We start from the raw sequence: 17,636 nt of genomic DNA, 5'->3' as shown, positions 1-17,636 counted from the left end.
ACGTCAGTCATGGCATCAGGCCTGGGAATCAAAGCCAGACCAGTTCCCTAACCACCAGACCATGACTGCCCCCACATTGTTTGTGTGTGACATTTACAATAAATCTGAGCAGAGGTGTGTGTGTGTGTGTGTGTGTGTGTGTGTGTGTGAGAGAGAGAGGGGGAGGGGGGGGGATGGGTGATGTTCAAGCATGTCCATGTGTATGATGTGGCTCTTTGCTGTAACACAGTAAAAAAAAGTAGCTCTTGGTCTCTGACGGGTTGGCCACCCCTGGTCTAAATAAACTACGAAACGTAAAGGTGGTGCTGAAAAGCTGAGAGAGAAAAAAGAAAAGCTGCAGAGGTTACTCACTGAGTGAACAATGTAGGTTTCAGTAGGTTTTCATGCACTGTTTCAGTTGTTTTTCCCCTGTATTTTGTCAGGGTCAAGTTGTTAAGTTTGTTAGTTATTTTGGTATGCCACTATGGCTTTGTAATCATACTATTGCTGGAGGTAATATTTTCTATATGACAATTAAAGCTGTCATATACACTACGTGCCATGTATAGATTAACATACAGTATATATACACACACACACACACACACACATATATAGGCTATATATATATATATATATATATATATATATATATATACAGTTGCGATCAAATTTATTCAACCCCCACTGAAATAAAGTGTTTTGGCCAGTTTGACATTGATTTTGATAATTTCAGTCATCTTATTTACAATTATATCAAAGAGGCACTTATAAATTAGACAAACATAACATAATATTTATGATGGAATAACTACAAATGTCTTTACTGTGCTCACATCATTATCAGTTTTATTCAACCCCCTAGTGACATTATTTTTTAGTACTTAGTACAACATCCTTTTCCAGTTATGACAGCTTTCAAGCGTGAAGCATAGCTTGACACAAGTGTCTTGCAGCGACCTATGGGTATCTTAGCCCATTCTTCATGGGCAAAAGCCTCCAGTTCAGTCACATTCTTAGGCTTGCGCACTGCAACTGCCTTCTTTAGGTCCCACCAGAGGTTCTCAATTGGATTTAAGTCTGGTGATTGCGATGGCCACTCTAGAATGTTCCAGCCTTTCATGTTCAACCATGCTCTAGTGGACTTGGATGTGTGCTTCGGATCATTGTCCTGTTGGAAGGTCCAACGTCTCCCAAGCCGCAGGTTTGTGACTGACTCCATCACATTTTCCTCCAAGATCTCCTGGTACTGAAGGGAATTCATGGTACCCTGCACACGTTGAAGCTTTCCTGTACCATTAGAAGCAAAACAGCCCCAAAGCATAATTGACCCCCCGCCATGCTTCACAGTAGGCAAGGTGTTCTTTTGTTCATAAGCCTGGTTCTTCCTTCTCCAAACATAGCGCTGGTCCATTGTCCCAAACAGTTCTAATTTAGTTTCATCTGACCACAGTACACTGTTCCAAAACCTTTGTGGCTTGTCCACATGACTTTTGGCATACTGCAGTCGACTTTTCTTGTTCTTTGGAGTCAGCAAGGGGGTGCGTCTGGGCGTTCTGGCATGGAGGTCTTCGTTATGCAGTGCGCGCCTTATTGTCTGAGCTGAAACTTCAGTGCCCACATCTGACAGGTCTTTTTTCAGTTCCTTAGCAGTCACGCGGGGATTTTTCTCCACATTACGCTTCAGGTAGCGCACAGCAGTCGCGGTCAGGATCTTCTTTCTGCCACGACCAGGTAACGTTTCCACTGTGCCCTTTAACTTGAACTTGCGAATGATACTTCCGATAGTGTCTCTTGGAATATTTAACAACTTCGCAATCTTTTTATATCCATTGCCATTCTTGTGAAGAGCAATAACCTCTTCTCTTGTCTTCTGGGACCATTCTCTTGCCTTCACCATGCTTGGAAACACACCAGTAGATGTCTAGAAGGAGCTGAGTATCACAGTCCTTTTAAATCTGCCTAATTGGTGCTTATCATGCTTGATTGCTGCTCGTTGACATCCACAGATGTTTTCAATACCTGATGGAAAACACTGGAATGAACCTCTGTTCTTAGGAGTGGTAGTCGTAAAGGGGTTGAATAATTGTGTCAATGAAGAAATCACAAAAAGGCCATTTAATACTTTATGACAAAAAACATTGATGCTATCTTAGTTGCATTTAGTTCTTTAACAAGTCCTTGTAAGATTTCATTATGAACACAATTACAAATGTGCACTGAATTCCATAAAACCCTTCGCAGCATTGGGGGTTGAATAAATTTGATCACAACTGTATATATATATATATATATATGAAGAGTTTGGTTCCAAAACGCGATAAACGCCGTTTTAAAAAAAAATGAGTTAGAGCCAGAATCAGAATGGTATGTGACCACTCTTGAAAAGCCAATATTCAATTCTTATCAAAACGCCACATCCGCCGTGTAATACTGCCCTGCTTTCTCTCTTTCCTTCCAAAATGCAACAAACGCCAATCCTGATTTCCCACAGAACGCCACATCTCCACTCATCCAATCACAGCACATCACCACATATGGAAACATCATAGACGCGACCTGTTGAGCCGCCCGGCATTTCTTGGAGCCTACTTTGTTAAAATATATCTCGTTTTTCACTCTCAAAGTCCGCTAAAATGAACGGTTTTGATGGTATAGAGGAGCCTGTTCGTATAGCAGTTATACTATTGTCATGGAAATTTTCTGGAAATGGATGAGGACTCAGACGTGGTTAAATGATTAATTTATTACAAAAATATAAATATATATAAATAGGACAAAGACAGATACAAGACAGACACAAGACAGACACAGACATGAGTGTCTCATTCAAGCATGACAACTCTGAAGGCAGGGGGGCAGTCCCCCGCTTATATACAATCTTAAACACAATTCAGCAGTTCTAACAGCAGGTTATCTTTAGCACAGCATGTTCCAAAACATAAGCGTCCAGCAGACTACTTTGTCTCACATGTGTGTATCTCCTAATATGGACTTCCCTAGAGTTAGTGGAAGCAACTGATGTATCAGTTGAACACAGAGAAAGCTAAATGACCCAAGACTAGTAGCCTAGTGACTACCAGTTAACAGAGTGCTCTTACCCTCAGCACTCTCCCTGACCTGGGTCACGTATAGCACACATGCATAATATGAACTAAACATGGTTACACTGAATCACACTACTTCATTATTGTAGTCCTTCTGCTTAGTCAGAATGGACAAATACTAAATCATAAAGTTCATAATGATCTCTTATAATAACTAAACATGATCTAATCAATGATGATTAGTCAATAATCAATAATTTCTGTCACACTATTTATGTTAATAGTACTATTTTACTATGTCTGTAACGGGTGCGAGTAGGGCTGAACGATTTTGGAAAATAATCTAATTGCAATTTTTTATCTATAAATTGCGATTGCGATTTAAAATCGCGATTTTTTCCCATTGTTCCACTTCAGGAAACTCTGTTTCGGCATTTTTTATACAGCTCAGATACAGGGTTGCGGGAGGGGGGGGTGGTGTAAACAGAGGCGGTCTTTGCATAGAGGCGTTGCTAGGCAATTGCCTTGGGCCCCTCCCACTGTAGGGCCCCCTTGTCTAGCTAAAGCCAGGTTCACACTACACGACTTTTCAGTCATCAGGTTTTTGTGCCGTTCGCACTACACGACTGGTTGTGCTGTAATCGCAAGTCTTTCAGTTGTTGTGGCTTTCACACTACATGACTGATCGGCGACGTGGGCTCACGAATTAAACGACTGGGGAATCGCCGACTCATCTGGCTGCCGTCCAAAAACACGAGAACACGAAAATTAAACACTCGCGAGAACCAGCAACACCACGAAGAAAATAAAAACAACGTACATGTACTCCACATTTTCGTTATTATTATTTTTTTTTACCGTTTAACCACTCCATAGTCCCAAATTGCCAGAATTATTTCATCTCCGTTGCAGTGAACATAGATATAGTCAATCGCACTATTTCTCCAGTGCTGTCACAATAACTTAAACACAGTCTTGTAGTAAAGTTGTATGAAGCTAGACGCTGCTGTTGACTCACAGTCGCCGACTGGGCTAGATATGAAACATGCTAGATATTAAACATGCTAGATATTAAACATGCTAGATATCTGCCGGTCGTCTGCGATGAGTTGGCGACCACTCGGCGAGCGTCTTTCAGCAGTTCACACTACACGACTGAGCGAGCGCCGAATGATCCCCGATTTGCGTCCGACCACAGTTTCTGTCGGCGATCTACAAAAACAGTCGGCGACTGAAAAACCAGCCTAAAATCTTGTAGTGTGAACCTGAACTTATTTCTCGCATATTAATGTTGATGGGCCCCCTAGCTAAATTCGCCTTGAGCCTCCAAATTGCTAAGTCCGCCACTGGGTGTAAAATGGACTAAATTTAAGTATTATTATTATATCGTGATCGATCGATCGCCTGTGGTTGGCGCCAGAGCGAACTACTAATTTTTTAGTCTAAGACGCTCAATGCGTGAGAGTTGGCAACCCTGCAGGTATAGCAACTTGGCTAAAATATGTGCGTGAGGGCGTTTGGTAGCGCATATCCAGTGTGTTTAACAAAGCCATGAAGCCGGGCTTGTTCACTATATTAACGGACATCATGTCTTTCACTATGAACTCCGTTACTGCCCGAGTTATTTCAGCGTGCCGCTTCCAATTACATCCATAAGGAGTTACACTTTCAAACGGTTCGGTCAGTGAACCCTGTCTGCTGGACCGCGGTCAAGCTATCCGCGCTTTCGCGATTCATCCGCGCTTTAAATCTTATTGCGCCTATATGCGTGATTTTACGGTATTTCGCTGCTCACCGCATACTAAAGCTGTATAAGCGCAGATAAACACTTTGGCGTATTTGAAGATGCAGCACTGGTCGTTGGCATTTTAGCCTTACAAATATCATACGAGGCTTTGTGGTGTTTTTTTAATGCTGAAGGTTTGTAGTGTTACCTCGCGTCGTAGCAACAGTAGCAAGGCATGTTTTGCAGGGTACCTGACGTGGAGCAGCATCTTTTTAAAAGCCAAAGTAATTTCACACAATTTATGTGCTGCCTCTCTTTGGTATTAGACTTTCAGTTGTGTCAGCTTCTGTCGAGCCTGAAGCCATTGTTCAACAAGTTAAAGTGCGCTGTGTTAACTTCACTTCTCCACCTCCCTGCCTCCTGCGGTTTGCTCCGTTCGTCCTCGGCTCGGCTCGCTCCCAAGTCACGTGACCAGTTTAAATCGCAGCCTGTGCGATTAGACAATCGCGTTTTTAAAAATCGCGAAATTATCGCAAATGCAATTAATCGTTCAGCCCTAGGTGCGAGGGAGTCGAGGATGCAAAGACGAGGTGCGTTCAAAGGCGACGTTTATTGAGCTTGACGCTGGACACACTCACGGCATCTTGAAACAGCTGTCAATCACACTGAACAGTAAACGCTCACGGCGCATCAAAACACCAGTAGAATACACTAAACAGTACACACTCACGGTGTGCTGACACGGTTTAACACACACAACCAATGTCACGATAAAGACGAGTATAAATACACACTGCTCAAAAAAATAAAGGGAACACTCAAATAACACATCCTAGATCTGAATGAATGAAATATTCTCATTGAATACTTTGTTCTGTACAAAGTTGAATGTGCTGACAACAAAATCACACAAAAATCATCAATGGAAATCAAATTTATTAACCAATGGAGGCCTGGATTTGGAGCCACACACAAAATTAAAGTGTAAAAACACACTACAGGCTGATCCAACTTTGATGTAATGTCCTTAAAACAAGTCAAAATGAGGCTCAGTATTGTATGTGGCCTCCACGTGTCTGTATGACCTCCCTACAACACCTGGGCATGCTCCTGATGAGGTGGCGGTCTCCTGAGGGATCTCCTTCCAGACCTGGACTAAAGCATCCGCCAACTCCTGGACAGTCTGTGGTGCAACGTGACGTTGGTGGATGGAGCGAGACATGATGTCCCAGATGTGCTCAATCGGATTCAGGTCTGGGGAACGGGCGGGCCAGTCCATAGCTTCAATGCCTTCATCTTGCAGGAACTGCTGACACACTTCAGCCACATGAGGTCTAGCATTGTCCTGCATTAGGAGGAGCCAACCGCACCAGCATATGGTCTCACAAGGGGTCTGAGGATCTCATCTCGGTACCTAATGGTAGTCAGGCTACCTCTGGTGAGCACATGGAGGGCTGTGCGGCCCTCCAAAGAAATGCCACCCCACACCATTACTGACCCACTGCCAAACCAGTCATGCTGAAGGATGTTGCAGGCAGCAGATCGCTCTCCACGGTGTCTCCAGACTCTGTCACGTCTGTCACGTGCTCAGTGTGAACCTGCTTTCATCTGTGAAGAGCACAAGGCGCCAGTGGCGAATTTGCCAATCCTGGTGTTCTCTGGCAAATGCCAAGCATCCTGCACGGTGTTGGGCTGTGAGCACAACCCCCATCTGTGGACGTCGGGCCCTCATACCATCCTCATGGAGTCGGTTTCTAACCGTTTGTGCAGACACATGCACATTTGTGGCCTGCTGGACGTAATTTTGCAGGGCTCTGGCAGTGCTCCTCCTGTTCCTTTTTGCACAAAGGCGGAGGTAGCGGTCCTGCTGCTGGGTTGTTGCCCTCCTACGGCCTCCTCCACGTCTCCTGGTGTACTGGCCTGTCTCCTGGTAGCGCCTCCAGCCTCTGGAAACTACTCTGACAGACACAGCAAACCTTCTTGCCACAGCTCGCATTGATGTGCCATCCTGGATGAGCTGCACTACTTGAGCCACTTGTGCGGGTTGTAGAGTCCATCTCATGCTACCACGAGTGTGAAAGGACCACAAACATTCAAAAGTGACCAAAACATCAGCCAGAAAGCATAGGTACTGAGAAGTGGTCTGTGGTCCCCACCTGCAGAACCACTCCTTTATAGGGGGGGTCTTGCTAATTGCCTCTCATTTCTACCTGTTGTCTATTCCATTTGCACAACAGCAGGTGAAATTGATTCACAATCAGTGCTGCTTCCTAACTGAACAGGTTGGTTTCACAGAAGTGTGGTTGACTTGGAGTTATATTGTGTTGTTTAATAGTGACCGGGGTGGGAGAACTTTAAAATTAATAATAAGCAGGATTTTGTTATCTTTTTATACTCTCCAAACAATCCCATTAAGAAACTTATTTCCAGTGTACAGAGCCATAGGATTCAACATATTTAAATATCATTATGCTTTTAGTCATACAACATGGTTACAGATAGGTCATTGAATACAGGTTGCCAGGTCTCCTTTGCAAGCTGGAATGTTAAATCTCTCAATCATCCAGTGAAACGAAAAAAAGTGCTAGAACATTTAAAACAGCTTAATGTTGGGATTGCTTTCTTGCAAGAGACTCATTTACGTACATCTGACCATTTTAGACTGAGGGGAGGCGGCATCGGCCAGGTATATCACTCAAACTTTCATTCTAAAACCAGAGGAACAGCAATACTAATTACTAAAAACATCCCTTTTATCATGACACAGACTTGCAGATTCAGCAGGTCGTTACATTATTGTGGTGGGCAGATTATATAATACCCCAGTTATACTGGCAAATGTTTACGCTCCAAACTGGGATGATAGTGCTTTTTTTTACAAACTTTTTTTCCAAAATACAGAGTATAGACTCGTATCATCTTATTTGGGGAGGAGATATGAACTGCGTCCTGTCACCCTCATTAGACCGCAGCTCGTCTAAAACTATTACCCCATTTAAGTCAGCGCACACAATCAAATTATTTCTTGAATCATTTGGGGTGTCTGATGTTTGGCGATTTCGGAACCCAAATTCCAGAAGCTATTCTTTTTTCTCTCTAGTACATAAAACATTCTCCCGAATTGATTACTTTTTTTTAGATAATAGGCTTCTTCCTTTAGTGGACACTTGTGAATATCAGGCTATATTAATATCGGATCATGCCCCTCTACTAATGAACATTCGATTTCCTATTGACCAGGTCAAGTATCGCCCCTGGCGTTTAAACACACTGCTACTATCGGATGATGCGTTTGTTAAAATGATTACAAGAGAGATAGCTACCTTTTTAGAAATAAACAGAACTCCAGGAATGTCTGCCTCGGTTATATGGGAGTCTATGAAAGCGTACCTTAGGGGACAAATTATCTCATATTGTGCACACAGAAAAAAAGCACAAATGGAAACGTTTAAGAATTTAGCAAATGACATCCAGAATATTGACAGAGAGATGATGCTTGCTCCCTCCTCTCAACTGTACAAGAAGAGACTACTGCTTCAAACTGAATATAACCTTCTGTCCACCAAACATGTAGAAAATCTTATAAATAAGACTCGACATCGCTCTTATGAATTTGGAGAAAAGACAGGCAAGATTCTAGCTTACCAGTTAAAAGAAAAAAGCAGCACTCAAAATATATCCCAAATAAACGATGACTCAGGAATTAAACATATAGACCACGCACAGATTAACCAATGTTTTTATAAATTTTACTCCAAATTATATAAATCACAATCTCATGGAGACGAATCTTTATTTAATTCTTTCTTTGAAAAGTTGAATATCTCGAAAATTGATACAGCTATGGCAGAGGAATTGGACAGTCCTCTGACTATAGATAATTTTATAAAGGCTGCCAAATCGATGCAGGGAGGGAAGGCCCCAGGACCAGATGGATTCCCAAGTGAATTTTATAAAAAGTTTGCCAGGGAGCTCGCTCCCATCTTAATGTCGGTATATGATGTCGGCTCCCATCTTAATGTCGGTATATGAGGAGTCGCTTGCTTCTGGCTGCCTCCCTCCTACTATGCGTCAAGCGGTTATCTCACTCATACCTAAAAATGGCAAGGACCCCTTAGAATGCGGATCATATCGACCCATCTCTTTATTAAATGTTGATAACAAGCTGCTTGCCAAAATGCTAGCTCTCAGACTAGAAACAGTGCTACCATCTATAATATCCGATGATCAGACAGGCTTTAAGAATCGCCATTTATTCCACAATGTGCGTAGATTTCTTAATATTCTTTATGCACACACTCCATCCGGCCTCCCAGAGATAATTCTATCATTGGATGCAGAGAAAGCCTTTGACCGTGTGAAATGGGATTACCTCTTCTATACTCTAAAATCTTATGGATTCGGCCCTAAATTTATTAATTGGATAAAAGTTATTTACGCCACCCCAGTAGCTTCAGTGCGCACTAACAATACTATCTCACCATTTTTCCAGCTACACCGGGGTACTAGGCAGGGTTGCTGTCTGTCACCATTACTATTTGCATAAAATATCCCTATATGCAGATGACATGCTTCTATATATCAGTGAACCTATGAGTAGTTTACCAAAATTGTTAGAATTACTGGATAAATTTGGCGATATTTCCGGATATAAAATAAATCTAGAGAAAAGTGAATTGATATCTGTAGGCCAGCCCCAAATTACATCAATGTATAGCAAATTTCCTTTTAGAGTTAATGAAAACAAATTTAAATATTTGGGAATCTACATCACTCTTAAATTTAAGGATCTTTATAAGGCCAATGTTCTGCCTCTTCTAGCCTGTCTGAAAAAAGACCTTGCACGCTGGAATTTACTGTCATTATCACTGGGAGGCAGGATCAACACTATTAAAATGAATGTACTACCCAGATTCTTGTACATATTTCAGTGTCTCCCAATTTTCATATCCAAAACCTTTTTTATGCAACTAGACAAACAGCTCTCAGGATTTATCTGGAATAATAAAAGTCCCAGGATTCGTAGAAATATTTTACAGCGTCACCGTACCCAAGGTGGTTTATCGTTACCTAACTTTCGGTGCTATTATTGGGCTTCAAACATCAGGGCCATGTTATTCTGGTTCAATACAACAAGAATTTACACACCCCCTAAATGGGTACAATTGGAAGAATCATCCTGTCCCACCTCACTAAAAGCATTGCTCTGTGCAAAACTACCCTTACCAAAATCTTTACCTAATTACTCATCAAACCCAATTGTAAAACAGTCACTGAAAATCTGGCTGCAGTTTCGAAGATCTTTCTCACTGAATGATTTTTCTGTATACAGTCCAATAGTAAACAATGATTTGTTCACTCCCTCAGTTATTGATAAGGCCTTTTTATCTTGGACAGAAAAGGGTATCAAAGTATTTAAAGATCTATTCATCGACGAAACATTTGCAACTTTTGAACAACTAAAAACAAAATTCAATATTCCTCAAACTAATTTCTTCAGAGATCTGCAGCTACGTAGCTTTGCATCCACAAACTGTTCTCAGTTCCCGTCTTCACCCTCATCATTATTAGATACAGTTCTGAACACTAACCCACAGATAAAAAAGATAATTGGTACTTTATATTTGTTACTGAACACATTTGATACGAAACCCCTGGATGTATTAAAACAAGAGTGGGAGAAAGAACTTTCTGTCAATATATCTGATGAAACGTGGCAAAACATCATAGGCAACATTCACTCCTCTTCAATATGTTTGAGACATGTTGTAATTCAATTTAAAATAGTTCACCGACTGCACTGGACTAAAGTAAAATTAGTCAAGTTTGTTCAAAACATGAACCCAATGTGTGATAGATGTCAAATACACCAGGCAACACATGCACACATGCTTTGGTTTTGTCCAAAATTGACTCTATTTTGGGACTCTGTTTTTAACTTCCTGTCAGGGGTGTTTCACCAGCCGATCCAGCCTTCCCACTTAACTGCAGTGTTTGGGGTGACCCCACAAGGGCTTCATTTAGGGCAAGCTCGTTCCAGGGTAGTGGCCTTTGCTACTCTAGTGGCACGGCGACTTATATTATTAAAATGGAAAGAGAAAAGCCCTCCTACCTTTAAAAACTGGTTAAATGACTTGATGCAGTTTATAGGATTAGAAAAAATTAGATTCTCTCTGTCTGGCTGCAGTGGTAAATTTAATGCGACCTGGCGGCCTGTTTTGACAAAATGGACTCTGTTGATTAACTGACTTTCAAATTAACAGTTTGGAGAATATTACATTTGTATGTAGCCTATATGTGTATGTATATGTACATGTATGTATGTGTATATATATATATGTATATATTTTAATTCTGCTGTTATTTACTTGCATTTACTTATGTTTTCCCTTTGCCCTCTGCCTCTATTGAGATATTTGTTTATATGGTTACAGCACTGATATTCATATATCGTCTGTATATGTATGGAAGAGACATGACTAGGGGGTTTAAGGGAAGGGGGGGGGGGTGTTTGGATTTTTCTTTCTTCCTATTTTCATACAATGTTTTCTTTTTTTTTGTTTTACTATTGTTCTTATATTTGTGTTAAGTTTGTTGTGTAATTAGAAAATGCCAATAAAAATACTTTTGTTAAAAAAAAAAAATTCAATCAATCAAATTATATAGCGCTTTTTACAACAGTTGTTGTAACAAAGCAGCTTTACAAGTGCCGAGTCCTAGCCCCCTTTTATTTATGATCAAAGCGTATCTAAATCTAGGGTCACGCTTAATGACGAAAGCTGCTTTACGACGGACATTTCAGTCTCTAAACCCATCGTTAAGCGGGGACTCATTGTACATTTAACTGAACTGATCAGTTTCTGAACGGTGCCTGACAGTTAAGATTTCATGCCTGTAAGGTCTTTCGGCCGGAGTTGTGTTGAATTCGTTTATCCGCGCATAAAGAAGCTAGAGATTATATTGTCGATTTATGTTTCTATGCATAAATAAGAGCTAGACTTTAATTATCCATCACAGCAAACGGCACCACATTATCTATGTCCAAAGCCACACTGGCTCAAGGGTGTTAATTATTTTAAATAAAATACACACTGGCTATACGAAGTTCACCTCTGACCACGACTTTGCAGTATTACAGCAGTATTATGTCTAAATATCTAGTTAGGACAAAACTAGAGTGCTCAATGAAGTTAAAATCACTGTAACTCTGGAATATCATCTGTAGCGTTTTAATGCGTGTGCAAACGAGGGGACTCGCAATTCGGCACAACACGTTCGTTTGAAAAAAATTCTCCGTTGTGCCTGCTGCTTGCATGAGTTAAATGAAAATGAGCATTTTCTTCTTTAATTTACAACTTTGTCCTACCACCTGATTAAATTTCTGTTCCACCCCTGACGGGTGAAGAAACATCTACAGAAAAGCCACACCTCATTATAAGTCGCATGGTTCAAAGCGTGAGAGAATAAGTAGCGGTTTAAAATCAGGAAAATATGGGTAGCAATCGCGGGGGCTCCGCTGTGAGGTCGCGTTCCGCTCTTCAGCGCTGTTTGCAGGGTTCATCAACCTTTACAAGGTGGAATTCAAGCACATGTACGGCACTTTCAAGGTCCATTTTCAATATTGTCCAGCACCTTCAGCTTAATTAAGTTAAGCATGTAGTCGTCTGTAACTGCACCAGCCTCAATTTGTCCAATTAAACTGTTTATTTCCTCTTTTATTCTGTCGTGAAAAGACATTTCTGCTGCTTTCAAGTCCAACTACGAGCGATTGCTTCTGACTGGAGTCTAAGCCCCGCCCCAAATTCAGGCGAGCGTTCCTATTGGACAGTGATTAGATTTCATTCTGGCACAAATACAGCTTCGCAGAGACACACAGTGGAATACAATGACGTTCAGTCGATTGCATTTCAAGGTGGCTTCTGGCAAGAATTCAGCATTTCTTTAAATACAAATCCACACACACTGGAGCTTTTACTTTTCATTGTGGCATGTTTTCATCACATCAGTGTTTAAACCAATCTCGTGATCATTACATTTAAAGGAGACATTTATGTCTGAAATACAGTACGGTGAAAAGCAATACCTCTGTGCCGTGATTACATTTCAAGCTGTATTATATTCAATTCTGGCACAAATTCAGCGTTTTGGTTTTGAATGCTAATTCTTGTGTATTGTTTTTCAATAAAGAGATAAAGTGCATTGAAATGTAATGTAATAGTGCTTTTGCATTTCATTGTGGCACGTATTCTGCATGTTTGTATGGAAAAGCAATGCATTTTGTGGATTGCATTTTCATTTTTGCCTAGTAGCGATGGCATTTCGAATTGGCACAGTTTTCTCTCCATAACCCTGCTGGCTTGTGCGCAGATTCTCCATCTGCCCCTCCCTCTATGACAGCGCTTCCAAACACCTCAAGTCATGAATGGCTGGAGGAAGAGTGGAAGTGGCGTTTGAAGGACGTCTGGCAGAAGACTCGCTCCCAAATGACAAAAAATGAACCCATGCTTATCTTAATGCCTAATTATTGTGCATATTTATACATACAATTGAAATGTACCTACAATGAAGGTTTGCAAAGTGTTGTCTGAAGCCTGTCGCATCACGTGTGCTGGCAGGGGGGCTCTCATCTCCATCACTGTCATCACGGTTCTCCAGTGTTGGGTGGGGAGGGATGTTGTGCTTCTTGCAAATATTATGCAGTATTGCACATGCCATTATGATTCGGCATACTTTTTCTGGACAGTACCAAATTTCAGAATGCAAAATGTGGAATCTGAACTTCCACTGGCCAATCCTTCTCTCTGCCACACTTTGTGTAGTACGGATGTGACCTGTGAGAGGAGTTCACTAAAATGAATTAGCTACAGCCTAAATTAATATTATTCAAAAAGAAAATACATATGGATGAAATAATAAACATACCTATTGTAGTTGATTTGGGCTTCCGTCACTGCTCTGAAAAACGGCATGAGCAGCCACCGGCGTAAAGGATATCCTTTATCACCTAAGAGATGACATCCAGGTGGCACAAGTCCTGTTTCAAAAAGTTGGTTCAGGGCGCTTTCATTGAAAACCCGAGCGTCATGGGTTGACCTGGGCCATTTGGGTACAACATCTAAAATGTTGTATTCTGCATCAAACACAATTTGAGTGTTGATGCTATGGTACCTCTTTCTGTTCACATAAACATCCTCATTAATGCTGGGAGCAATTATCTTTATGTGAGTGCCATCAATTGCACCTACAACTCCTGGAAATCGAGCTATCTGCATAAACTGGGTTTGCTTCTGTTGGATGACACGAGGTGTTGTTTGGAAAGTCAATAAAAAGGGTTACAGTGTGTGGCGCTGTAAGTGCCATAATTGTTTGCATGACGACTCTGCTAATTGTTGGTTGGGATGGTCCCAAATCATCAGCACTACACTGCTGCATTTTTTCTGTAGCAAGAAAACGAAGCATCAGCACTACTTTTAATTCAGCTGGGATGGCGTTGCTGCGTGTAGTTGAAGGTGAGATGACATCTCTCACCAAGTCAGTGACAATGATGATTCCTGCTGTCCAGTCTATATCGTTTGATTAATTGAAAGGCATCAAACGTTTCCAAGACATTCTTCCTCTCTTGGAAGGTTCGGACACGTCTCTGTCTTCTCAGTGCCATCTCAGCCCCCTGGTGGGAACTCTTAACAACTTATGAGTCCTCTGGAGCAGTCTTAACTTTTCGGGAGAGTAAGAGAGATTCTTATACTTTAGAGTTTTGATAACTGGCACTTACACTTAACTCTGTGAGTAGGAGCCAATCTAAGAATTTTTCAGCACTTAAGTCCAAAATTCCACTCTAATAAGTTTGATAAATACGAGCCCTAGTCATTAGCACATATTACTCCTAGCCTTTAAGTACACCGTTTACTGTTTTCTCCCTGTATTAATTTTAAATTACTCTATTTCATTCATAGCCCTTCATCTTCTTGATCCTGGTTGATTTTCTGAACTTCACCTTTACATCCCATCTTGCATCCTCAGGTCCTCCGGCAGTAGAATACTTGTGCTGTACACCAGTCAGTGACCTACACCAGACTGTCCTGGTTGGGTGTTGGAAAGCACGATATTAATCAAGCACGTTATTAATAAAGCACGATCTCATCTGACAAACTGTCTATAACCGTCTGATTGGGGATCTATTTAACTTATTTCACTGATCCTATAAAACTTTTTAAGGAAATGTTTTTCCTCAGCTTGCATTAAAACACCAAAAAGGAAGCATCTTTCAAGTTTTTTTATGTGATACGAAATGTCAGGGAGGAGCCATTTCAGATCATATTTCAGAGAAATTTCAGATCATAAAGCCATTGTAAGGGAATTTGTGATTTACTGTTTGTGACCCTCAGTCAGAACACTCTGACTTTTCAGTTCACTCCTCAATTAGAACTTCTCTTCTCTGTATTTAACTACATGTATTATTATTAAACTCGGGAAGACACCCGTGCGTTTTGAATCTGTTCTCTTGGCCAGCACCGGATATCCGAGAGCTGCACAAATTTAAAATCCTGTCTATGAACCCTGAAGGCTATGATGTACCTCGAGACGACTTCAGAAAACTTAACAGCCATGACTATAACTTTTTTTTTTTACCAGATAAGTAAGTGTTTTAATAGGGATGCACCGATCCGATATTAATATCTGTATTGGTCCCGATATTGGAAAAAATTCTAGATCGGGTATCGGTGACAATGTGACCGATCCATAAAGACAGATCTATTTAGACTAATTCTACGCTTGTAATGGTCTTCGGAGCTAGTTCAACCTTAAATATCCACTTCGACCCGGATAGAAGTGAAATTGGACAGTTAACAGACGAGTGAAACGGAAGCACACAGAGGAGAGGTGAATCACTGACTTGTACTCGCGTTGGTGGTATTCCACTTAAGCTAGGGTTTATACTTCACGCGCCGCACGAAATTGACGTAATCGCGGTGGCTCCGTCAGTGCGTGAGAGCCTCGCACGCTGTTGCTTCACGAGGTCGTGCACCTCTCGAAACTTGTAAAGGCTGAATTATACTTTTGCGAGTGACCGTATCGTGCAAACCTGCGCGAGCGGTGTAGGCGTTTATACTTGGCACGTCATATTCGTTGCAGTGTTCTCCGTAACGATATGTGGTAGTATAAAGAAACACCCCTCAAAAACAGAGAAATGATCATTTACCTGACCATTTTTAACTTTTAGTCAGTTTACTTGCTGGTTGACCAAAATAAACCTGGGCTCCAGCACTACTTGACAGTTCATACATGAACTGGTGAGTTGTCCGAAGCTCATTAAATGCGTTACTTACAGAAATAAAATAAAGATAAAATAAAGAGCGGGGGCCAGTGGACTGAGTCGGTGTACGGTAGAAAGCAAAAAAACAACAACAACAATATTCTATATGCGCTACAGCTTGGTCCCTTAAAGAGACAGTACACATATTTCTGGCCTACATGTGTGGCAGAGTGAGATCTTTTGGGCAATCCCACTAATTGCCCCTAATTGTAAATTGCGGTGGAGCCAGGTGAGTCGCGGGGCAGGTTTATTCTGGCATTTTAATTAACGGGGGTGTGGTTACTGGGGCAGACTCCTTTCTGTCGCCCTGTTTTCCGAGCACCTCTAACGGTGGCAAGTGTGATCATTGTTGGGCCTGGCTTCCTTTGGTGGACCAGCTTAATACCGTTGAGTTCGGTGGGCGCGTCGTTGGAAATACTGTGCCGATATCTACCAATGGTGGGCTGTTGCTATTTGGACTTAGCCAACAGCCTTGTTAGTCATCACGCTGTATGCTGAAGAATTTGCAGTGGCTGTTGGAGCGATGAGCTTGAGTGAGTTGAGTGAGTGGTTTTTATTTCTTTATTTCTTTTTCTGGTTGCAGTGATTTGCGGTGTGACTTCTTTCATGGTTTCTTTAAATGGTTTTGGTGCCAAACTGCGCTGCAAAGCGTTTGTTTTATGTGTTGTGTTTGAGGAGGGTGTTGAGTTGTGTTGGTGTGTTGGTGAGGAAGTTTTCTTTTGTTTGTTCATTTATTGGTCCTCCCACATTGTTTTGGTTTTTGACTCCGTGCTAAGATGTTTTAATACACACGTACCACTCATGCAAACTCCCAATACCTTCATGTGAGAGGCACACGGGACACGTGTGCATATACAGCAGAGTATAAAAGAACATATTAAGAGCATGTGGGCATTCAAAACCATTAAAAGAAAAAGGCATTAAATACAAAACTAAAGGACATTAAATATTTACAGGAGAAAATCCTTTTTTTTAACTGCAGCAATTACTAGTTAAAAAGTTTTCTTTTATATCCCTTGAGCAAAATCTATATTTTAAGATCAGTGTGCAAATTCACTTTCTGTTCTGTGTCTGTAGAACTGCATCAGAGTACCTTTAACAGGCAAGAAGACAAGCAAGAATATTTGCGAAAGTCATTTTATGTTCCACCTCCAAATGGATTAGGAATTATGCTTGAATGACTGCTTAAGTGTCCCAAATAGGCGTGTCCGGGATCGATGAGGGTCTGCAGGGGGATGAGTCAGTGTGCTGATCCTCAGTGGAGTCCATCCTGGGGGAGGGGCCTGCTGACTGACCACTCACTGGGCATTCAGGGTGATGTCCTAGTAGAGGAATGAAAGAATGAGTTTCCAAAGAATCAGGGCACAACCAAAGGGCTCCATACCAACAGCTATACGCATGCTCTCTGTGAACAGCGGTGCGGTGTGATGGTCCGGCTCTCTGGGTGCAGACGAACTCATACGGACATGCACGATCCACTGAAGTTAGAACCAAAGATGTGAAGAAGAAGGTTAGGCACTGTTTCTTTGCTAAGTGAGCTGTACGGAAGCCAGGGTTGTGTGTGTGTGTG

The 17,636-nt window shown here is 41.5% G+C and overlaps 1 protein-coding gene across 6 annotated transcripts in view; it reads right to left on the bottom strand.

Moving 5' to 3' along the window:
• Nucleotides 1-16,868: 16,868 nt before the first annotated feature.
• cdk5rap2 (CDK5 regulatory subunit associated protein 2) overlaps nt 16,869-17,636 on the bottom strand; it is a 74,472-nt gene continuing 73,704 nt past the window's right edge. For all 6 annotated transcript variants that reach the window (XM_076980648.1, XM_076980653.1, XM_076980650.1 and 3 more), the window contains one exon: nt 16,869-17,388. In XM_076980648.1, the coding sequence (XP_076836763.1) occupies nt 17,252-17,388 (137 nt within the window). In that variant the 3' untranslated portion in view covers nt 16,869-17,251. The remainder of the gene's footprint in view (nt 17,389-17,636) is intronic.

This window comes from Brachyhypopomus gauderio, chromosome 18 (assembly GCF_052324685.1).
Source record: "Brachyhypopomus gauderio isolate BG-103 chromosome 18, BGAUD_0.2, whole genome shotgun sequence".
Lineage (NCBI taxonomy): Eukaryota > Metazoa > Chordata > Actinopteri > Gymnotiformes > Hypopomidae > Brachyhypopomus > Brachyhypopomus gauderio.
This window is presented reverse-complemented; position numbering and strand designations above follow the sequence as displayed.